The 25649-nt window shown below is 36.9% G+C and overlaps 1 protein-coding gene and 1 long non-coding RNA gene across 2 annotated transcripts; one reads left to right on the top strand and one right to left on the bottom strand.

Moving 5' to 3' along the window:
• Window positions 1-217: 217 nt before the first annotated feature.
• On the bottom strand, window positions 218-2109 carry LOC138895889 (uncharacterized). The gene is made up of 3 exons (XM_070180639.1): window positions 1663-2109; window positions 822-949; window positions 218-740 (listed from the first exon to the last, which is right to left on the bottom strand). Exons 1-3 carry the CDS (start codon window positions 2107-2109, stop codon window positions 218-220), a joined length of 1098 nt encoding a protein of 365 aa, XP_070036740.1.
• Window positions 2110-3733: 1624 nt separating this feature from the next.
• Window positions 3734-8100, top strand: LOC104088932 (uncharacterized). The gene is made up of 5 exons (XR_001967851.3): window positions 3734-3928; window positions 5654-5739; window positions 6116-6156; window positions 6946-7344; window positions 7439-8100. It is a non-coding gene; the product is annotated as an uncharacterized lncRNA (long non-coding RNA).
• Window positions 8101-25649: the final 17549 nt, after the last annotated feature.

The raw sequence follows: 25649 nt of genomic DNA on the forward strand, positions 1-25649 counted from the left end.
TATCACTTGATATAAATATCATAAGCACTTATAACCTCAAAAATAGTCTTGTCATTGAACTTATGTCAATTATCTTATGACAAATCCAACGTAAAAAAGCACGGGATGTAACAAATAAAATCCCGACTGCAACACCTTTGCAGCCGTTTTGTCTCCACCATGGTGCCCTCCATATGGTGATGCATTGAAATCATATAAAATTGCTTCCATCTCCTCCTCAGGAACAAATCGGCACACCAGCTGGTCTGCACATTTGCTTTAACAAAAATGGCTCATCCCATTGATAAAGCCTAACATCATGCATGAATTTTCTCTTACCATCTGGAGATAACTCCGATGGAGTCACCCCACTTACAATGAGGTTCACGCAGTCAGCATACCATGGGGTTGTGCCAGCTGTGATGGCTAGCAATTTCTCATAAGGAAAGCTTTCCTTAATTTTGCCCCCTTCCTCAACATGTGTGCGAGTTTCCAAGCGCGACAAATGGTCCGCCACCTGATTTTCTGTCTCTTTTCGATCTTTGATTTCCATGTCAAATTCCTGCAAGAGAAGAACTCGATGAATTAGTCTAGGCTTAGCATCCTTTTTCTCAAACAAATACCTGATGGCTGCATGGTCTGTGTAGAAGATGACTTTAGTTCCCACCAAGTAGGCCCTAAATTTGTCAAACGCCCATACTACCGCTAGCAACTCTTTTTCTGTGACTGTGTAATTTATCTGGGCTGGATTTAGAGTTTTCCTAGTGTAGTAAATTGAGTGGAACACTTTATTTTTTCTCTGGCCCAATACGACTCTAAATGCCGTGTCACTGACATCTTACATCAACTCAAAAGACTCCCCCCAGTCTGGGGCGGTGATAATTGGTGTAGTCACCAATCTCTTTTTCAAATCCTCATATGCCTTCAAGCAGCGTTCATCAAACTTGAAAGGCGTATCCTTCTCAAGCAACTTGCACAAGGGAGCAAAAATCTTAGAGAAATCTTTAATGAATCTACGATAGAAACCTACATGTCCCAAAACGTTTCTGACTCCTTTGACAGAGACTGGGGGCGGCATTTTTCAATTGCATCCATTTTTGCCTTATCCACCTCCAACCCATCTTTGGACACCTTGTGCCTAAGTACAATTCCTTCTCTTACCATAAAATGGCACTTCTTCCAATTCAGTACTAGATTCGTCTCTTCACACATGGCAAACACTTTACTCAAATTCGTTATGCATTCATCAAAAGATGGTCTGAAGACCGAAAAATCATCCATAAATACTTCAATAATGTTTTCTACCATATCAGTGAAGATTTCCATCATGCACCTTTAAAAAGTCGCAGGTGCGTTGCACAACCCAAATGGCATTTGCTTAAAAGTATAAGTACCATTAGGACAAGTGAAGGTAGTCTTGTTTTGGTCCTATGGTGCAGTTGAGATTTGGTTATAGCCGGAATATCCGTCAAGGAGATAATAGTAGTCTTGTCCGGCCACCCTATCTAACATCTGATCAATAAAAGGAAGGGGGAAGTGATAATTTCTAGTAGCATTATTCAGTTTCCGGTAGGCAATGCAAATTCTCCAACCGGTGACAGTCCTCATAGGGATTAATTCATTATTATCATTTATGACTACCGTCATTCCACCCTTTTTAGGCACACATTATACTGGACTTACCCACTTGCTATCAGAGATGGGAAAGATAATATCTGCATCGAGCCACTTTATGACTTCCTTTTTTACCACTTCCTTCATGACTGAATTCAAGCGGCGTTGGTATTCCACACTCGGTTTGTGACCATCCTCCTTGAGAATTTTATGCATACAAAATGCTAGGCTAATACCACAAATGCCAGCCATGGTCCAACCAATCGCCCGTTTGTCCTCTTTAAGCACACGAAGTAGCTTTTCTTCTTTCAAAACAGATAACTCAGAAGATACAACAACAGGTAAAGTTTCATCAACACCCAAATAGGCATAACGAAGAAGGGAGGGTAAGGGCTTGAGTTCCAATTTAGGAGCTTCTTCGATAGACATATTAGGAGGTGGCCCAGTTGGTCTATCTAGAGGCTCAAAATCGATTAGTCCTTTGATGTTAGCACATGCATCCAGATGATTCACCATCTCCTTACACCTCGTTATCCAAATCAATGCCGCCAAACAACATAAGTGCTTTCCCTAGATATGCACCCACATCATTTTTTTTCTTCTTCTTTTTTAATCACAGATATCATAGCTAGATCCTTATAGTGACTTGGCAGCTGAATTGCCTTGTACACATCAAAGACTGCTTCCATATTATCAACTCAGAGAATCAATTTTCCTTCACGAACTTTGATCACAACATCAATAGTGGCTAAGAGAGGTCGTCCCAAGATGATGGGGATGTGTTCATTATCTTCATAATCCAGTATAATGAAATCTGCTGGCAGAATAAACTGCCCAATTTGTAGTAGCACATCTTCTATCACCCCCTCGGGATGGACAATAGATCTATCAGCAAGCTGCAATATGACTATGGTTGGCCTTGGAGCTCCCAACCCCAATTGACTGAAAACTGAGAGAGGCATCAAATTTATGCTAGCCCCTAAATCACAGAGTGCTCGCCCCACATCCACCTCACCAATTCGAACAGGTATGGTGAAGCTCCCCGGATCCTTCAACTTTTGCGGCAACTTTCTTTGAATTCTTGAGCTTCACTCTTCAGTAAGTGCCACAGTCTCAAACTCTGTCAACCTCCTTTTGTTAGCCACAATATCTTTGATGTACTTGGCATATTTTGGGATTTCACGTAACACATCAAGCAATGAGAGGTTCAATTGAATTTGGCTCAGCATATCAAGAAATTTGTTGAACATCCTGTCATCACTTTTCTTCTTCAATCTTTGTGGGAAAGGAGGTGGTGGCCTTGTAATCGGAGTCTTTTTACTTTCTTCAGTTTCTTTCTCATTTTCCACCACAGTTTTGGGGATCAGTTCACCCTTCGGAGTGACTTGTTCTTTCTTTCGTTTTTGGTACTTCTTCTGATTCTTTGCCATTCCTCAAAGTTATAGCATTTACTTGAGGATTCTATCTGTATCATCGAGAAGGGCCCCTGCAGGTCGAGTATTTTGTTGTGCAGCTAACTACCTAATCTGTCTCTCTCTATATTTCAAAATTTAGTCCTCAATTGCTGATTATCTATTCGTGTTGTTGGTTGTCAATCAACATCTTTTTCAACATATCATTAGTTCTTTCTTTTACCTGTTGAGGTGGATTTTGAGGCTGATTATCTGTTCGAAGTTGCTGGTTGTCAATCAACATCTTTTTCAACATATCTTTTTAAAATAAATGTAAGTCTCACGCTGCGCTATAAGTAAAATTCGTGATTTGTAACTTGTGATTTGCGATTATGAGGTGTGGTACCTCAGGGTGATTCTAGTTGTAAACCTTGTGTTAGAACGACTTGATTATTTTGACTGTCCACTACCAGAAAATAAGCCTACTGTAACGGATTCTATAGCAACGACTGTATAACCATTGCAATAGACAATCTAGGGAAACGATTATAACCGTTGCATAAGCCTTTCCACCCTATTGGGACAGTTTCAAGAATAAACCGTTACAATATTACAATAACCGTTGCAATAGATGAATCTACGACAACGACACAATTACCGTTCTAATAGATTCATCTGTGGCGACAATTATTTTGAATATTTGATTATTGCGACGGTTTCACTGAATATTTTCCCTCTTTTAATTTTATTAAACTCGATTTTACCTTCTGTTTTTCCCCCGCGCCTTGCCCTTTTTCCTTATTACTCTAAATCGTCTCTTAAATATCCTCGACCCTTCGAACCCTAACCCCTTCGGCGAGTCACAAGGCAATCCGTCAAGGCTCCAGCAAAGGCTACCAAATTGCTTCTCCAGTATATATCTTCTAGCTCATGCATACCCTAGGGTAAGTAATTTAACGATATAGACAAAGATTTAGCATTTGGCTCCTATGTATTCTTACTAGTTGATGTGAGACCACAAAGTTCTTTGTGCTTGGGTAAGTTATCAATCTTGTTTTGATTCCCCCCCCCCCCCCCCCCCCCCCCCCGCAATTTTATCTAATTTGGTACCCTAATTGTGTGGGTGAAAAGAAGAATCCAAGTATATCATCTTATTAGGGTTTCCCGATATATACTCCAAGCGAAGTCATACACTTTATTTGCAAGTTTGTATGCTTGATTGAAGTTCACTCTTGAGCTTTTAGAATTTATTGTATTATTTCTGCTTTGCTACTACAGTTTGAGCTGTTTTAATATACCGAAGTTGTAGAGTAATTGGTTATAGTTTCAAGGCTTAATTAATGGCAATACCCAGGGGTAAAATATTAGTAGCCCGTTGAATTGAATATTCTAGAATTTTTAGGGGAAATCTGTGTCGTATGTGCTTTAAACAATGTTAGAATATCTGTGCTCAGAAGATGTTTGAAAATATTTCACAATAAACACCTTTGAGTGTCCCAAACAAATATAGACGCAATTGACTGAAAAGGCTAATTGTATATCAGCATGATAATTTATTTTTTTAAAACTTATTTTATTGATCTTTTTGTCTAGTCATACGTATGATCAAAACATAAAAATATAATTTTTAGAATCGGGAAGATTCCACTTCGATAATAATGATTGTTTAAACTAATAATGGTGCTTAACATTGTAACATGAACTTTCAAATATCTTACTGGTATTAGTTTTTGAAAGAAACCACTTAATGTATTTAGTTACTTTTGATTAATATTTATTTATTGATCATCCTGGTTAGCCAATTTTATATACGGTGTGAGAATATTTAAAAGAAATATCTTGTATACCTTATAATAGTATTTTTGTGGCATCTGCAATGACTTACTTTTGGTAGATTGCATGTAAAAGAAGATGTTGTTTGGATTTGGATAATAAGATGGTGCTATTCTGCTTTCTTAAAGTGAGTAATGATTTTATTCTGTATAGGAAAATAGTTCCTCGAATTTTGTTTGAATTAAGATTGCCTTCTCTCATTTGTATATCAACTGGAAGAGATAAATATTTATGCATTGCACAAACAAGCATCAACTTAACAATTAATCTGGTAGATATAGCAATGATAGGGTTTAGTAGTTGTCGTTTATGAGGAAGAAGTTTCAAAACTTACTGTGTTGTAAAGGAATATGATAGTATGGCTCAGCTATTAAATTTTAGTCTTCTCCACTTCTTACAATCTATGTCCTAGCTCCCAGCTTCTGATGCTTTCTTCAGTTATCTTTCTGTGCCACTGTTGATGACTATGGTCTTATTAATTTGTCCATTTCACTTTTATTACTTAGTTCTAAACTGATTTCCTGCGAAAAGCTCTGATTTAATTATTTATGAGCTCTTTGAAGAAATCTATCAACTGGCTTGTTTGTGAATCTTCATGACACTATTAAGAAAGTTTTATAAAATCGGACTTGTTTTCTTGAAGAGCTTCCTTTAAGACATGTTCCAAGTTACAGTAAGATATCTGTTTGAGTTAATTATATAAAAGACATTTGTATATGGTAATCACTTACTCTTTTATAAATTGAAGCAATATCCTTTTGCAAGTCTTTTTTCTTGCTTTGTAGTCACACACTATTACCCGATTTACTTTGGTTTACTTTTCACTATACATTAAGGTAACAGTGAGGCAACAATTGCATTAGTAAATGATGGCATTTATTTGGAGAAGTACGTCCAAGATCCTATGCATATTGAATTTCAGGTATTGTTGTACCTTATTTCATTTGCCAATAAATTTGACGCCTCATGGATGTTGGACATTACTTCTTACTAGTGCTCATGGGCTGTTGTTTATGGCTTTTTATACATACGAATGTCTAAGTTGTAGATTTATGTTTTTCTTTATTGACACATTTACATATTTATTTTTCTTCCAATACTAGAACTGTAATGAGCCTTCAAATATTGCATTCTTGCTAATATTTAGGTGCAGAAATGTCTACATAAAGTCTCTCATTTTATACAGAAGATAAAGCTTGCAATGATATCATGACCGACTCAATTTTAGATCATCTTTTAATTTTGAGGGGCCTAATTAGTGGTTTTCTTTTTTCTTTTTTTTTTTTCCCCTATTGCAGGAATCTCCAAACTTTAGCTCAAATGGTAGAAAAAAAATACTGTAAGTAGTACTAAACTAAGTGCTGAAATATTCATTAAGATTTTGATGTCACGGGAACTAATATAATAGGGTTTGTTATTTGATCAAGTAGATAAGGTTGTTTATTTACGTTCTAATAATATTCAAAGTTGTTATTCAATCTGTTAGAATGAATAATTCCAAGTTATCCTGATCAACATATGCTAGATTATTGAAAATTTTGAGACCTGGAGATGTCTATTTCACAATTTAAAGGAGCTTGTAGTAGTGTCTTAAATTTTTTATAAGGGAATGAGCATGGTGTTTGAAAACCTATGTTTCATTATACTCATTATGCTTTAGGTGATTTGCTTAGTTAGAACCCAAGATTTATATATATGACATTAGCTCAAGTCTAGGTAGAATTCTGCTTGAAATGGTGTTCTAGAGTGCAAGTGAAAGAAAAAGCTGAAACTGTCTTTTCATAGTGTACTAAGTTTTGGGTTTGAACACTGGAATCTTATTTCATTACCTACACTAAGAAATTTCATAAATGAATTGGCTTTTTGATTAGAAAATGTGTGAAGTTGGGTATGAAACTACTAACTATCTGAGTTCTTTTATATTAGTATTCTTTCTATTGTTAGATTTATATTAATATTCTTTCTATTGTTAGATTTACATTAATATTCTTTCTATTGTTAGCTTTTTATGTCTAATGAGTGTCTTGACTTGTACCTCATAACTACTCCATCGAGGTTAGTCTTGATACATACTGGGTACCGTTGTGGTGTACTCATTACGCTTCTTCATATTTTTATGCAAATCTAGGTACCTCGGAGCGTGCCGAACGTTAGATAGCTGTTTGAGTTGCTGAGGAGACTTTAAGGTATACCTGTCATTCCGCTCGCAAGCGTCGGAGTCACCTTCTGTTGTCTTTCATTAATACTGTCATTTGAATTCCAGAACAGTGATATATTCATATATTTGTAGTGTGTTTCAGTAGAGCTTATGACTTTGTACTACCGGTTTTGGGGTTGTATGACTATTGTTCGGTTTCAGCTTGTAACGACCTGATCGGTCGTTTTGAGAATTCACGTCTTATTCGGTGGCGTAAGGTCTCGAGCAACTTCGTATTATGTGTTATGACTTGCGTGTATTACCGAGTTCAGTTTTTGGATGGTTCGGGATCAATTTGGAAAAAAGATTCATGTTTTAGAAGCTTAAGCGGTAAGAGTTGACTGGATTTTTGACTTTTATGTAGATGACTCAGAAATGGTATTTTGATGGTTCTAACAGCTTCGTATGGTAATTTTGGACTTAGGCGTGCGCTCGAATTTGGATTTGAAGGTCCGCATGGTAATTTGAAGCATTTCTGCGAAAATTCGAAAGTTGAAGTTTTGGAAAGTTGAGAGGTTTGACCGAGAGTTGACTTTGGTGGTATCGGAGTCGAAATGTGATTTTGAGAGTTGGATTAGCTCTGTTATGTCACTTGGGACTTGCATGCAAAATTCGACTTCATTCTGGGTTTATTTGATATGTTTCGGCACGAGTTTTGAAAGTTGGAAGATTTGAAAGTTTATAAGTTCGATTCGAGATGCGATTCGTAGTTTCGACGTTGGTTGATGTGATTTGAGGCTTCAAGTAGGTCCGCGTTATGTTATGAAACTAGTTGGTATGTTTGAACGGGGTCCCAGAGGCCCCGAGCGTGTTTCAGATGGGCTACGAGCCATTTTTTTATGTTTTGGAATGCTGCATTTCTGATGTTTGGTGTCCTTCTCTGCGATCGCGTAGTTGTAGCCGCGATCGCGAAGGCTGTTTGGTGGGCTGGTCCTTTTTCCTCCTCGCGTTCGCAAGGATCAGTACGCGATCACGTTCGTATGTGCTTCTTTGCGTTCGCTTTAGGCCTTCCGCGTGCGCGTAGTGTTGACCCTGCTGGGGAGGCCGACACTTTGTTCTTCGCATTCGCATAACTATGTGCGCGATCGCGTACTTTGTGGCAGTGATGAACCGCGTTCACCTTTCTTCTTCCGCGATCGCGTAGTACCTCTTCGTGGGGCAGTGTCATTTCTTCTTCGCGATCGCGTAATGCATTTTTGTGGCAGTCATTGTTTCTTCTTTGCGATCGCATGTGTATTTCCGCGATCGCGGTGTGCAAATACCTGGGCAGCAGAATATATTTTCCAAAATTGAGGGATTGGCCATTTTTATCATATCTTGAGTTGTAGACCTCGGATTTGAGCGAGTTTTCGTGGGTTTTTCAAGCAAATCATTGGTGTAAGTGTTTTTCACCCGGAATTTATTATATTTCATGATTCCATCTTTATTTTTATCTTATAATTAGTGGTTTGAGTTGGGAAAAATAAAGATTTTGAGAAAAACTTTCAAAAATGTAAAATGACGATTTGAAAGACGAATTGATATCGAAATTTGGTAATTCTTGTATGGTTGGACTTGTTATCGAATGTGTCACGACCCAAACCAATAGGTCGTGACGGGCACCCGGTACCTTACTCAACCGAGTACCAACACAATGTATCTTTTCGTATCATACTATCATAGATAACTGAGCCGGAAAGGCTGCCGTGAGATAGGTAGAATACAACATGTAATACCAACTTATACATAAGATATATGGGCCTCTAAGACCAAAATAACCACTCGTACACTGAACATAGGCCGACAAGGCCATACAATCTTTTACGTACACTGACATCTGTCTACAAGCCTCTAAGAATGCATAATTGTCATAAAGGTCGGGACAAAGCCCCGCCATACCAAATAATACACATCTAAATTATACTGACCAAACAAGCAACTCCGGAGCAAATGGAGTGCACCAACATCTTTCGCTGAGCTGCTCGCCTACTTGGAGGACTCTCGACCTGTCTATCGAGACCTACGGGCATGAAACGCAGCGCCCCCAGGAAAAAGGGACGTCAGTACAAATAATGTACCGAGTATGTAAGGCATGATGATCAATACATAAGAGACATTGATGAAACATGGAATAAAGAATTCCGCCTATAAGTCTAAATAACTTTGTAAATTCTGAAACATTTATAAGGTCATGCACGTGCGTATAAATGTCGTGTCCTGCATAGCTATAGGTGTACATAACATCATCAAGTCTCTGAGGGCATCCTATCATATCATCTCGGCCACTGTGGGCAAAATCATCAACATATACTAGCTGATCAAGTGGTATGCGTATATAACGCCGTAACCTTTTTTTTATATCCCATATACATATAATATACGCGTATATAATGCCATCTGGTCATGGGTCAATGTACATGTATAAATGCATGAAATGCATAAAAAAAAATACGTTAATAAGATCTCTTGGAACGTCATAGGACCATTATGCCTTTCATTAATGTCATGGAATAAACTTTATCAACTTACGTATTTTCTGAGACCCATGAACAGATGATAGAATAATAAGACACATGGGGAATCAAGAAATATAGACACCTCTAGTATTTCTATGAATAGAGTCATTTATGAAAGTTGCATATTTTGCTCGTTTTATTTGTATCATGCCAAAAGGAAAGAAGGGATAACCTTAACATACCTGAGTCGATTCTCTTGAGAAAGATTACACCGTGCTCCCTTAGAATTGCAAAATTTCACGTTAATTTGAATTATTGAAGGTCTTGGGCGTTGCTTATATGATATATAATATGTAGATGCATATTAGAATGGTTTAACGTTACTTGTGTAAGGAAAGCTTGGCTGAACTCTTTCTTAAGAGATTAGGAAATGATTTTGATCTTAGGAATGTTATTTTTAACTTTAGGTGGGCCCCACATGCTAGGTGACTAAGTCCCCACAATTTACATAAATAAGCCACCTTTCAACCACAATATAAAAGTCATAACTTTGGGATGGTGGGCTGCCACGTTATGGCTTATCCAAAGCCTTAATTAAGCACCCACTAATCCTTAATTAATTAGGTAATCTCCAATTAATCAATAATTAATCAATTACCCACATAATTCCCTAATTAATTAGGTAATATCTCATTACCCAATAATTAAGAATTATCTCAACTTACTTAAAATACTACTCACTTTTAACATACCTTGTACACCTTACTATCATGGCCATGTGGTACCTTGTATGGTATTAGTCCATAAATATCGGGTATTTTAGCTTGAGCCGTATTTTATCTCAAAATGCCAAACTTCGACGAAATTCATTTTCTTCGATTTGCTTACCCTATCACCTTCACGAATTTACTCATTACTTGTTTGAAGTAGCACAATACTTATAATTCCAAAATAATCTCATTCCCGAGCTTACGTCGATTAACTTACGACGAAACTTTAACGTACAAAAATGCGGGATGTAACATCTCATTTTCGAGCTCACATCAATTTATTTATGGCATACTTTTACGTATGAAAATATGGGGTGTAACATCATTCCCCCCTTTGGAACATTCGTCCTCGAATGTTGACTTATGCACTTATCATTCTCATAACCCATAGCTCTTGTGAATACTTTAATACTCTTCTTGCCATTTAGGCAATTGTTCTTTGAATAAATTCAAAGGCCAGGGCATTCCCCCTGTAGGCCTCTTTCTCACACCACGATTCATGGACGGAATCATTCCAATCTTGTAACCGTCGCTATCTTTTATCATGCAGCATGTACGACTCTGACTTTGTAAGTGCGCGTATGCGACTCTTTTCTCCTTTTTCCTCCAGCTTTTAGCCAATCCCTAGGCCTCATTTTGTGAACATATACAAAGCTTAATAATATGTCCCTCTGGGCATCTATAAGTATACTGAAGTTCTTCATTCGGTACTTTGTTAAACTTACGACTATTGTTATATCTTATTTCATAGACCCGGTTATCCATCCGTTATTGATTCACTTCAATATTGATCTACAATCTACCACTGATAACTTGAAGCCTCTTACGTAATCACTAGGGCTCACGTTGCATCGTGGAACATTTGAAGTGATTTTCCTGATCCACCTGGGGGCGATACAATACTATAATTCCATAATCGTATTTCATAGCATCCCAATGTGATTCACATTACGTGGGTATTTTAATCCTGCACAATTCATGAAATCATTACCCAAACGTCATCCTTTATCTTTCACAATTACACCCTCATTCTACTACCAGGGCAGCATTCCATTTCTTCTAAATGCTATTAGTCTTAGACTCCTTTGAGTTCATTCAGGATATACTGAGCTTTCTATAACTTAGAGAAATCATCAGTTCTCTTGTTTTTATGGGCTTAATCCTGAGGACTTACCCATTCTCGTCACCTTCTCACTCGCCCTTTCTTATCTTATTCATGTCTTCCTAAAACCTTGTCGCTTTACCATACTTTAGCTTGCGACCTACACATATCTATTTATACTACTTGCAACCTTCCTTCAACTTGCTTGCCCCATCGATTTCCTTATGTTATTTTGGAACATCAAGCGAGAGATCACATCGTCTCTAACACTTCTTTACTCTCTTAATTAGACCTCTTGATACTTAGAAACCATAGGTTGGAAGATATGCCACATACGACGCCGCTATCATTCCTGGATACTGAATCCCAATGCTTCTAGCCCTTCATCTTGAAGTTATAGATTATTCACAATCTTCTGCACCTGAGTATCTCGTACGTTGTTCACCTTTACCTTACTTACCTTAAAATCTCGCCTCACATTTTTTTTATCTCTTTTATGACCTCCCTTCCACATATGTATAATTCACATCCACAAGTTGAAGCTCTATTATAACACTTGCACCTCTGGTGCATACACAATCCGGTGGGAGCTTCATACTGACTTCTTATGAGACTGGTACTCTTCTAACTGGCTTTATCGTAGGGCCGTTATAGAGTATGGTGGTTGTACTTTATCTCTTGTACCTCTGATATTAAGAGTGATCCTGCAATGTTCTCAATCACGATTTCTATAATTTTATAGGTCCAATAATCAGACTCCTGATTTACTTGGTTGATGTAATTCTTTAGTTTCCTCTCCCTTCTGATCAGTCTTTATGTAGGCTTAAGCTATCTTCCGATCTGCGGCTCCTGGTACTAGTTATTACTTTAGCCTTCCGTGGACGCTATGGAATATCCATGATACAATATTCCAATAATTCGATCCTTTGTCTATGACCTGGACTCAATTCTTTCTTTTAACTTATACCGGAGTCTTCTACGACTGTACGATTGTCAACTTATATGCTGCATGGATAATACTCTGAAATCTTGAGTGCATAATCCCTTTTGTTCCTTCTGAGCTTCCTTTAAACGTAAGCTATTACTTTTCCTGGTCTTTCTGCCCCTCTCAGTTGCGTGTATACTTAGCTTATCTTAGTTCCCATGCATGTCAGAATTTTTGTGCAACTCACATGGTCTCGAATATTACTTTTGGTTTCATTTCCCACTTATTAGCTCCGATAGGTGCCACTTTCTTATGGAGTGCATACAATGTTGTAGTGAGACTGCTATTACAAGACCATTTCTTCTTCAAGTTACTATGCTTAGGTTGAAGCCTTCTTCCTTATTTTCCCAGCTAGTCTTTCGTTGTCGTACTTAGGGAGGACCCTCTGACTCTTGTAAAGCTATGAACTTATTATATCGTATACTCGGCGAAATTTTTGATGTCCTTCCTCACCTATAATTATCCGTGGTTACTTACCTCCCCGCCCTTGTGCTTGTAATTAATATTACTTGATATATATATATATATATATATATATATATATATATATATATATATATATATATATATATATTTTACTATCTTCTCAGTGGCACTCTCTTTTATTTCCGTAATACTGATGTGGTACCTTTAACTACCCCGACTCCTATCTGAATAATTTTCAAGTATTACAATGTCATAACTGCGGGGATGAATCCACTATATTAGGTTTTACTATTTTTATCTTGCACGACCTGCTGATTTGTCTGTATCCTCTTGTCTAGCCATAACTAGACTCTTCCTGAATCAATTACTAACTGCTCGTTGGCCCATTCTCATATCAATATTCCACGAAATCTTTCTTGGGTTATTTTCTTTGCATTAACTTACGTCTCGCACTGGCTCCTTATTTATCAATAACATCTCGGGCAGAAACCCTTACTTCCTCTCCTTCACGTCGTGTTTGCATAATGTTCTGGAATCGTAGCATATCTGTAGGCTTTGAATAAGTGCAATCTCATCCCACTTAATGCCACATTACTCCATATTTCCCCTTTTTAGGGAGTACAATGATTTAGTGCTACGATGATCTATGTATAGATGTTTTACCTCTTCATCTTTGGCGTCTTTTCACATCATCGATGACCCTTATCCGCCTCGCGATAATCCTTCTGTACCAAGGATAATAAATTTCCTTACTCGCGAGGGTGACACTTAGTATAACTGGCACATACAATCCCTTAAGCTGAACTTTGCTCACATTGCTTGATTTAGGGAGCATCTCCCTGAATAACCATTCTCTGAATTTCTCATGAATCTTCTTCTGTTGTTCATTCTGTTATCGCTGGAACGCAATCTGAAATTCTCATGATGTCGACCATTATCAACTCACTCAGTCCCTAATTCATGTTTAGTTTATCTTGTTCACCAGCCCATACTGGTTTCTAGTACTCTGGGTCTAACTTTTTCTTCCGGTAGTTGCGTTGGAGTCAAACTTATTTCTCGAAATGAGGATATGATTTTATGGCCTATATTCTTTTGTTGTCTCAAGGCTTGTCACCTCTCGTCTTTTCCTTCACTTGATTATCGACTCTGTAATACTGTCATCATTTTTTTAATCTATCGTTGTCATCCATGTATCATATCTTACTCATAATGCTTCATTGACCCTCTTCTTATTTTCCGCTAACATCTATGTCTATCACTTTATTCTGAAAACTTGAACAAGACATTCTTTAGCTTTTAGCTCCCCTTGCTCCATCCATTGGCTCTTTGGGTTACCTAACATTCTTTCTCCACTAGGGACGGGAGCTACACTAAGGTAATATTTATCCCTTCAAGACTTCCAGTGCCTATCTTTGTAGTATTCGTATCTAGCTGTACTATTTTAGAGTGCACCATATGGGTGTCTCACAAGGAGATCTATTAGCATATTTGCAATATCCTTCGGAAATGTCAGCTAACGCTAACAATCCATCCACCATTTTGGGTTACCCTAACCCCAGCTAGATCCTGACATCCTGCCTTCTCTAATACTAATTCTGTTAGCCCCCATAGGGCATAAATAAGATGAGTGTGGCCAATTATACATACCTCTGTTATTGTTGAAGGTTATGGCCAATTATACATACCTCTGTTATTGTTGAAGGTAACCCAAAATGCTCTTCTCTGTTTGGATTGTAGATAATTTTCATCTCTACTAACTAGGTACCTCGTACCCTTCTTCACCTTACTTCTTTTACTCGTTAAAACTTGTACCTTCTGATTCTTTCATTGCTTTTTTACCATAAGAGTGGATAGGCATTCTTGCCTTAGAGATCCTTATCAAGAAGTTTACACATCTTCGTATACACATGATCTTCCGAATACCTCATATTTATCCATCATAAGCATGATGCAAAAATAGAGTTCCTCTGACTCAACTCTTCTACAACTATATCTCTTATCAACCGTCTTTCTGGATGTAGGCATCATCGTATTATGAATAAGATAGAGTTTAGGAAATTGAGTTCTTACAACTGAGCTCTACCACACGATCTAGAGTAAGAAGAAAGAGTGACAGTTTAAATGCCCTGTAGCCTCCTGCTTATAAGTGTGGTGCACAACACACCCATAAATAAGACTCTACTAGACACGGCTTGTAGACTTCCTGGGACAGAATTGCTCTGATACCACTTTTGTCACGACCCAAACCGATGGGTCGTGACGGGCACCCGGTACCTTACTCAACAGAGTACCAACATAACGTATCTTTTCGTATCATACTACCATAGATAACTGAGCCGGAGAGGCTGCCGTGAGATAGGTAGAATGCAACATGTAATACCAACTTATACATAAGACATATGGGCCTCTAGGACCAAAATAATCACTCATACAATGAACATAGGCCGATAAGGCCATACAATCTTTTACGTACACTGACATCTGTCTACAAGCCTCTAAGAATACATAATTGTCATAAAGGTCGGGACAGCGCCCCGCCATACCAAATAATACACATCTTAATCATACTGACCAAACAAGCAACTTCGGAGAAAATAGAGTGCACCAATATCTTCCGCTGAGCTGATCGCCTACTTGGAGGACTCTCGACCTGTCTATCGAGACCTGCGGGCATGAAATACAACGTCCCCAGGCGAAAGGGACGTCAGTACAAATAATGTACCGAGTATATAAGGAATAAAAATCAGTAAATAATAGACATGAGAGAAATATGGAGTAAAAGACTCGACATGTACGTCTGCATAGCTCTGTGAACCATTTCATTTTTATAATGTCATGCATATATGCGTATAAATGTCATACCATGCATAGGTATATGCGTTCATAACATCATCAAGCTTCTGAGGTCATCCCATCATATCATTTCGGCCACTGTGGGTAAATTATTAACGTATACCAACTGATCAGGTGGTGGTGCGTATATAACGCCATAACTTTTTTCCATATCCCATATACATATAATATACGCGTATATAACGCCATCTGGTCATGGGTCAATGTACATGTATAAATGCATGAAATGCATAAGAAATACATTAATAAGATTTTCTCAGAATGTCATAAAAATAATATGCCTGTCGGATAAATTTTATCAAATACGTATTTTTCTGAGACCCATGAGCAGAAGATATAATAATAATTCACATGGGGAATCAAGAATATAGACACCCCTAATATTTCTATGAATAGAGTCATTTATGGAAATTGTGTATTTGCTTGTTTCGTTCGTGTCGTATAGATCATGCCAAAAGAAAGAAGGGATAGCCTTAAAATACCTTTAGTGTCAAATTCCTACTTGTATATGTGAACAATCTCCTCAATCTTGGGAAAACCGATATGCAAATAAACATCTACGTACTTCACGGTTTGTTCTAATGCAAGGAGATTTATCTACCTTTGTAGCTCCAATTTCTCAAGGACCGTTTCTAATCTTGTTGAGAAGAAGCAAACACATGTATTTTCTTTCTAAATGTATCCATCAAACAAGGGCCGTTTCTAGTCTTGCTTGTGAAGAAGCAAACAAATGTATTTTCTAGCTAAATGTATCCATCAAACAAGGGCCGTTTCTAGTCTTGCTTGTGATATATATATCATAAATGTATCTATCAAAAAGTGAATGAGTGGATAGTGGGGTCCACCTCACTTAAAACTCCAATGCTTGGAAAGCATTCTTTTCCCAAAATGTAACTCCATCGTATCACTCAAACATATTAGTTACACTTTACTTAAATTGTCATGGTGTTACGTGGACAAAATAATTCTTACCCTTATCCTCTTAAATCAATAATTAAATAATTATCCACACAATTAAATATTATCTCAAATTATTTAAAATACTAATCACATTTAACATACTTTATGTACCCTACTATCGTGGTTATGTGGTACCATATAAAATTAATACATACACTGTTATTTTATTAAACATCCATGTAAAAATATATATATTTTTTTAACTTTTAATTTTCCTAATCTCATATAAAGAGTACAAATTTTCGAACGCTTAATTCTTAAACAGGTAAAAAAGATAACCTTCTTTTCTAGTGAGAAAATAATTTCTATCTTTGCAATAAAGAAAATCTCATAAACTTTCTTATATTATGTGTATAATTTAAAGCATATTCGGAATTAGTAATATTAATAACTATATAAAATCATATTTTTCAAACTTTAAAAAAAAAAGTTCCACTCAAAATACCACATCAAATGTATATAACGATATCAATATTGTTAAACTTACGGGATCTTATAATAACATAGTCACAAATCCTTTATAACCTCATGAATGGTCTTAATCCCCTTCAAGCTCGTATGGATTACTACGAATCATCATAGTATTAAAGTACGGGATGTAACAGTGACTAAGCACCACAATTTACATAAATAAGCCACCTTTCAACCACAATATAAGAGTCAATAACTTTGGGATGGTGGGCTGCCACGTTATGGCTTATCCAAAGTCTTAATTAAGCACCCACTAATCCTTAATTAACTAAGTAATCTCTAATTACTCAATAATTAATCAATTACCTACACAATTCCCTAATTAATTAGGTAATATCCCATTACCCAATAATTAAAAATCATCTCAACTTACTTAAAATACATTCACTTTTAACATACCTTGTACACCTTACTATCATGGCCATGTGGTAACTTGTATGGTACTAGTCTATAAATACCGGATATTTTAGCTTGGGCCGTATTTCATCTCAAAATGCCAAACTTCGATGAAATTCATTTTCTTCGATTTGCTTACCCTATCAATTCACGAATTTACTCATCACTTGTTTGAAGTAGCACAATACTTATAATCCCAAAATAATCTCATTCCCGAGCTTACGTCGATTAACTTACGACGAAACTTTAACGTACAAAAATGCGGGATGTAACATCTCATTTCCGAGCTCTCATCAATTTATTTATGGCGTACTTTTACGTATGAAAATATGGGGTGTAACAGAATGGGTGTTTGGATTTTATAATTTTAGTCGGGTTCCGAAACGCGAGCCCGAGAGTTGACTTTTGGGTTGACTTTTTAGTTTTAATTAAAGATCGAAGCTTTATTATCCAGAATTATTTTTATGAGTTTTATTTATGATTTGAAGTTATTTTTGCTAGATTTGAGCCGTCCGGAGGTTGTTTTACTCGAGAAGTTCATTTTAGAGTATTAGTCTAACTTCTTTAAGGTAAGTATCTTGCCTAACTTTGTGTGAGGGAAACTACCCCTTAGGATATGAGTCAGTGTGCTAATTTTGTCATGTGAAGGCCGTGTACGCGAGGTGACGAGTACGTGTTCGGGCTTATTTGTGGTAATTTGACCATTTAGGACTCTTAGTTTCTTATGTTCATTAGATATGAAGTTGTTTTGCCATGTTAAATCCCTTATTTACTAAATTCACCCTTATGTGTCTTATTTGGAATTAATTACTTCATGTTCTATCCTTATTGTCGATTAAACTCTTATGTGCATTAATTGAAGTTATTACCTCTTTTATTACCATGCTATCTTTTCCGTACTAGTCTATCCTTAATTGAAGTTATTATTATCTTTTTCGTAATTACTTATCCTTAATTAAGCTTATTGTATCTATTCCGTAATTGCTCAGCCTTAAATGAAGCTTTGTTATCCCTTTTCATTGTTGACTTATCCTTAGTTAGAATTATTGATTCATGTTATCTCTCTTATCGTCGAATTGTACTTTTGTGGAATCTTTGCTACACATTATCTCTTCCTTGTTGAGCTATTCTTGTTGAGACCATTATTCCTTGTTGTGTCTTTCTTTGTGAGCTCGTTCTACCGTTTTCTTATGTTCTGAAGTTCCTGAGTTGATTTACTTACCGTATCCTTGTGTTATTGTTGTTGTTACTGTTGTATTCAGTGTTGTTGAGCCGAGGGCTATGCGTGGTTGTGATATTAAAACTATTTGAGGAAATGTTGTGGTATATGGGCACATATTGTGAAAGTTATTTTGTTGAGTTGTTATGTTTTGGTACACATGTTATTATTGAGAGGATTGTTATGATGTTTGCACGAGGTTTCTACCATGCTATTGTTATGATGTTTGCACAAGGTTTCTACCGTGTTATAGTTATTATTGATACACATGCGGTGGTATAAGGTCCAAGTGCTGAAATACATGCGGTGAGATAAGATGGACTTAATATGCGTGGCTAGTAGGGGAACTACTAGAAGCCACGCGGTGTGATAAGGTTGGCTAAAACGCGGGATGCTATTTCGGGAAAAATAATTTTTCAAAACTAAATGTAAAGGCTCCCCGGTGATATAAGGAAAGATTGTGATTCATTTTATTATTTGAGACTACGAGGAGGTATCTCGGTAGTGACTCTTGTTGACATTTCCCCCATTCTTTTGTACTTGTCTTTGATTGTTGTTTTCTTAGTATACTACTAATTGTCTTTCTCCGTGTTGCGTTATTTGATTAGTTCCGTGTAGCTAATCTTGTGGTATTACTTGTTTCAATTTCATTGTTGACTTTATTACACTGTACATTTTGTGGTGCTCGTTTCTTATGTGCCATTCATTGTCTCTACTCTTACTTGCTGACCTGAATTGTGGTAGAACACTTGCACAAGCATACACGTAGATAAATCACCCATATAGGTCTAAGAAGATGAATCCTGATCTTTTGACCATTTACATGTACCCCCGTGTACTTGCCTTATGTGTGAGAGTTATCCTGTTGGCACATGAGTTATCCGTGCAGTCATGAGTAATTATTATTGTTGGAACGTGAGTGGTCCGTCCGAATATTAGATATTGTCATTCCTTGTGCAGTGCTGTTATGAATTATAATGTGGGCACAAGATGCCAAGTGATTAGGGTTCACGTATTGGGACCCGTAATTTGTAATTTTGAGGTTTGGTACCTCGTGAAAATTCTTGGATAAAACTGGTGTGAAAGCAGTTGTTCCTACTGAGTTGTCACTTGTCTTCCTTTATTTGGTTTGACCGGTTTTGAACTGTGTTCAGCTTACTCTACAGTATTATTACCTGTTGTGTCTCGTTGCTAATTATTGCTTTTAGTCTCTATTATAAACATTGTATTATTATTGTCATCATGCCTAGCTTTATACTGATATTGTTCCCCGTTAGTTCTACATTTATACTTGTTCAGGTTATTTAGTCCAGTGGGTGTCTTGACTGTTCCTCGTCACTACTCCACCAAGGTTAGTCTTGATACTTACTGGGTACCACTGTGGTGTACTCATACTACGCTTATGCACATTTTTGTACAGATCTCAGATGCCTCGGTTATTGTTGATTATTAGGTAGCTTGTCGAGCATTGATGTGGAGACTCAAGGTAAACCTGTCGTCGCGTTCGCAGGCCTTGGAGTCACTTTCTGATATTGTACTTATACAATTTAAATTCTATTCTGAACAACTAGCAAACTCAGTAGAGCTTATGGCTTGTACTAACCGGTTTTGGGATTGTAAGTTGTGTATAAAGATTTCTATTTCATATTTATCAGTTGATGATTGAATTCTTCTATTAATTCAGTAAGTGTTAGGCTTACCTAGTCTTAGAGACTAGGTGCCGTCACGACATCATACAGAGAGAAATTGGGGTCGTGACACAACTATGTTGTTTCAGTTATCAGTTTAATGTTTAACAGTTAAGTGGGTTATTTTTGTTAAATTTTATCATGTGTTAGGTTTACCTAGTTTTAGAGACTAGGTTCCGTCACGATCCTAAAGGTGAGATATTGGGGCCGTGACAAGCATGATCCAACTACTCCATACAAACAGACAGTTTATGGGATTGCCACACGAGGACCCTCAACAGCATATTCTCAAATTTCTGGAGATTAGTGATACTTATATCACTAATGGGGTCGTGACACAACTATGTTGTTTCAGTTATCAGTTTAATGTTTAACAGTTAAGTGGGTTATTTTTGTTAAATTTCATCATGTGTTAGGTTTACCTAGTTTTAGAGACTAGGTTCCGTCACGATCCTAAAGGTGGAATATTGGGGCCGTGACAAGCATGATCCAACTACTCCATACAAACAGACAGTTTATGGGATTGCCACACGAGGACCCTCAACAACATATTCTCAAATTTCTAGAGATTAGTGATACTTATATCACTAATGGGGTCATGTCTGATTATGTTAGGCTAACATTATCCCCCTTTTCTCTACTGGGAGAGTCTAAGAGAAGGTTAAAAGTCTGAGCTAGCTAACTCTATTACATTATAGAATGATTTGGCTCACAAGTTCTTAACAAGGCTCTTTCCTTCTAGTAAAACTGCAAAAAAATAAAAAATAAAGTGAGATAGTTGCATGCAAACAGAAAAAAGTGAATTACTTTATGCAACCTGGAAGCGATTCAAAGGTCTACTGAGGGACTGTCCACACCATAACTAGACAAACAAGGTGGTGGCTCATACTTTCATTGAAGATCTTCACTGAAACAAAACCAATGGTAGACGCAGTAGTTGGTGGGCAAGTATTGGAAAAGAGCTTTGATGAGATCTATGCACTTCTGAATAAGTTTTTCAAAAGAAATCCAGATTGGCAAGGAGAAGCAGGTAGGCACACAGTTCACAAAGCTGCCGGGGTACTTGAATTGGATATTGTATTAACATTATCTGCATATGTAGCATCTCTGGCAATCAAATCAGCAACATGAATATGGCTCAGAACCAATATCAGTTCCAACCCATACGACAAGTTCAACCAGTACAACAAGTGCAAGTCTTCTATGAAGTTTATAGCAAAGGCCATAGTAGTAATATTTGTCCCAACGAATCCAGAGACAATTTACTTTTTGGGAAATGATAATAGAGGCCAAGTGAATCAGAATCAGTATGGTAATATGCATAATCCCAATTGGAGGAACCATCTAAATTTCTCATAGGGTGGAAATCAAGGAGCCCTAAATCAGCTCAGACCACAAGGCCAACAACAGAATTTCCAGCCGCCACAAGTTGCTTAGTCAACTAACCATATTGGTAATATTGAGAAAATACTCAAAAAGATTATGATAGCTATTCAGAATTTAGAGAAACAAATGGGGCAATGTTCGAGTGCTAAGAATAATAGGACAGTTGGGGCACTTCCTAGTGATACTGAGCCGAATCCTAAAGATCAAGTCAAAGCGGTTACCTTGAGAAATAGAAGAGTGTTAGAAGATGTTCCAAAGAAAAATAATTATAAGGTCATGCCCGAAGGAGAGTTGGTTCATAAGCCAGTTGAGAAGATTGAGAAAGAGAGCAAAAGATCAGAGCCAGTAAATGTTACAAGGCCACCACCTCCGTTTCTACAAAGATTGTAGAAGCAAAAGGATGATTCTAAGTATAAGAATTTTTTTGATATTTCGAGACAATTGTGTGTGATTCTTCTTTTGGTGGAAATTTTACAAGAAGTATCTAAGTATGGTAAGTATCTCAAAGATATTCTGGCAAACAAGCAAAGACATATAGAGTTCTATACCATTGCTCTTACTGAGGACTAGAGTGCTAGAGTTCAATGTAAGCTTCCTCCTTAGTTGAAGGATCCTAAGGGTTTCTCGTTTCCCTTGGATATTGGGGAACATAAGGTCGGTAGAACCCTATGTGATTTGGGGGATAGCATAAATTTGATGCCCTTGTCAGTGTTCCGACAGCTAGGGCTGGGAGACCTTCGACCTACTACAGTGGTATTATAGTTGGCAGATATGTCACTTGTAATGCCAGAAGGGATTATTAAGGATGTGCTAGTACGAGTTGGAAAGTTCATTTCTCTGGTTGATTTTATTATTCTTGATTATAATACAGATGAGGAAGTTCCTATCATCTTGGGGCGACCATTCATGGCTACTGGTGGAGCAATTATTGATGTGAGAAAGGAAAGATGAAGATGAGAGTGCACGATGAGAAAGTCACATTTAGTGTGTACAAAGCTCTTAAAATAACTAAGCATTATGAGGATTTGTACATGATAATTGTGATGGAACCGAAGTTGTTGGAGCATAGTCCTTATGTGCATTGTAGTGGTCCAGAAGAGAAAGCTGAGTTAGAATAGGTGATATTGCAAGCTAGGTGTGTGAAGGTGACTGAGAAAAGACCTAGAGATGAAGGGGAAATTTTTCCTAGAGCATGTAAAAAAGCTAAACTCCATGGGAGAAGGAAGAAGCGAAAGTTCCCAGCTTGAGCAGTGTAGCAAGGTCGTTCCACGACTATAATTGAGATACTTGTCGGGAGGCAACCCAACTTTACTGCTTTCTTTTAGTTTTTATTTTATTTTATTTGTTTATTTACTATTCATTGTATTATTTTTAGTTTTGTAAGAGAATGTATAGCGAAACCATTAGGAGTGTACAAAAGTGAGCTAGATGGGTGGAATTAAGTGTGGGGTGCCAGCACAAAGCACCATGGTTGGAAGCAGTATGAGTATCCCGTGAACTACTAATTTTTCAACTTGTGACTTTTCATGGAGTTACTTTTACCCTATTGTTATTTTGGTATACATTGGTAACATTGTGCAACTTTAAGTGTGGGGCGGGAGGAATTCTCCATTATTTGTGTTTGTTAGTGGTTGTTTATTTAATTTAAAATAAATAAATAATAAATTTCAAACTTTTGCTGACGATGAATTTTCTGGATAGCTTTCTTGAGGCATCAAAGTCCGATGAAAAGAAAATCCAAAAATAGTAGTTAGTATTTAGGTTAGTATAATATGTAACAATCCCCGTTGATTTTTCTTTGGGCATCAATTCTTCTCCAAGGGATGTAATCTTGACCCGAATATTTTTTATTTTTAGAATAGTATAGGATATAAAGACTCAGACTGAATTTTGTGCACTTTGTATCGTTTTTGTTATCATCAGAGTTGGGCTTGGACATGTGGATTTAAGGTGGGCTAAAACGCGGGATGCTATTTTGGGAAAGTAATTTTCAAAACTAAATATAAAGGCTCCTGTGGTCATATAAGAAAAATTGTGATTCATTTTACAATTTGAGACTACGAGGCGGTACCTCGGGAGGACTCTTGTTGTTATTTCCCCTTTTCTGTGCACTTGTCTTTGATTTTTGTTTTCCTTAGCATACTACTAATTGTTTCCCTTCGTGATGCACTTTTTGCTCAGTGATGATGTCCAAATCTACTACTAAAAAGTAAATGGATATGGTCACGTGCAATATAATTTACCCAACTATGAGTCGGGGTCGAATCCCACAGAGAACAATATGTAGCCGATTAGGCGTGTAAGAGAATTATCATTTGTTATGCTAAGACAAATACTTAACGGATTATTGTGAAAATATTATAGCTAAATACGGAAATATAAACTAACCTAGAAAGCAAGTAAAATGATAAGTGGCTACAAGCATGGATGTATTGGGAATTACACTCAAGTAACAATCCAATGTATTTCACGATTTTACAAATATGAGTGAGTTTATGTTAATTAGCCTCGGATAATAATTCTATATTAGCTTCTTTCGAAGACTAACAAGACTTCCTAATGGAATTATCCCTAAAACAATTAAGAGATTAAGCACACCCGAATATGGCTACAAGTAGTTCAATCCTATCCCTAGGTAGAATCTATAAAGCGAGGGTTAATGCCTCAAGTTCTGGTTAATTAATCTTTCCCAACCCCAAATTATCTTTTCCAAAATTAATTCGAAGTAAATGGGCGAGTCCTAGGGTTAGCTAATCCCTTTGGAAATATTAAAGAACAAGAATAATTAAAGAAATAATAACTTACTTCATAATAAATAAAAATCGTTCAATACATAAGCACAACAAGATATTTAATCCACACTTTAAATATGAATATTCCCATAAACAAGATTCAAGTGTTAGAAAAAATACTACACACTTAGATATACAATACAAAGCAAGGAAATGAAGAAATGAACATAAATAGGTAAGAAATTCTCAACCAAAAGTTTCAAATCTTCAAGACCCAAGTGTGTGTGCAAGAACCCTAGCTCCAAAATTTGTGTTCTCTTGTCAAGATATGTCAAAGATCTCCAGCAATTGGCCAAAGATCTCTTTTCAATAAGCTAGATCGTGTATTAAATGGTTTGGGGTAAAAAATGTGAAGTTCCAGAACTGCCCATATTTCTGCCCAGATTATGTTCTATGTGATCGCATAGAGATAACCGCGATCATGAAGAGCAACGTCTGCAAAGCTACGCGATCGCGTGGAGACAGACGCGTTCGCGTAGAATGTTTGACCACTGCTGACCAACTTTACTTCTTCGCGATCACATGACTTCAACCGCGTTTGCATGGCTTCTTTCTTCTGGCCTTATGCGATCGCATGTATCCTTCCGCGATCGCATAGCTTCTTTTTCCTGGACTTCCGCGATCGCATAGAGCAATAACTGACAACAGTCCATTTTTCCCAATTTAACACATTTTGACTTATTTTCTTCCGTATCTTCTCCAAATCATATGATACTTGAAATATGCCAATAAACCTCAATAAATGCCTTAGTTTCTCAACAAAATCATGCAAAATTCTAAGTATCAAGAAGAGTTAAGTTGGTAAAATACTAACTTATCAAACCCCCAAACTTAAAATATTGCTTGTCCTCAAGAAATTCAACAACTAAGAACATCCTTTAATAAAATCATCATTAAGCTCAATGACATACCAAACATCATTTCAAGCCAAAAAAGTTCAAATTAAACACAATCTAGTGACTTCGGTTGGTACCAACAATCAATCCAAAGCATATAAATCGCCAACAACTTTTCACCAATTTCATTTCAATTCAAGTGCTCAATCACCACATTAATAAAAGTAGCAACCAAGTCATGACACTAAAGCTTTAAAATTTGCCTCATTATCACAAATAATTTTCTTTTATTCATTCCTCCCAATTGGAGATTGGA

Source organism: Nicotiana tomentosiformis, chromosome 7 (genome assembly GCF_000390325.3).
Source record: "Nicotiana tomentosiformis chromosome 7, ASM39032v3, whole genome shotgun sequence".
In the NCBI taxonomy this organism is placed as follows: Eukaryota; Viridiplantae; Streptophyta; class Magnoliopsida; order Solanales; family Solanaceae; genus Nicotiana; species Nicotiana tomentosiformis.

Excerpts from the sequence above, each read along its gene's own strand:
- LOC138895889 (XM_070180639.1), bottom strand. The coding sequence starts at position 2,109 with ATGGTGAATCATCTGGATGCATGTGCTAACATCAAAGGACTAATCGAT. Across the intron at positions 950-1,662 it reads CCATCTCTGATAGCAAGTGG|TTGCTTGAGAAGGATACGCC; the intron begins GTAAGTCCAGTA and ends CCCTTGTGCAAG. Across the intron at positions 741-821 it reads GGGGAGTCTTTTGAGTTGAT|GAAAACTCTAAATCCAGCCC; the intron begins GTAAGATGTCAG and ends TTACTACACTAG.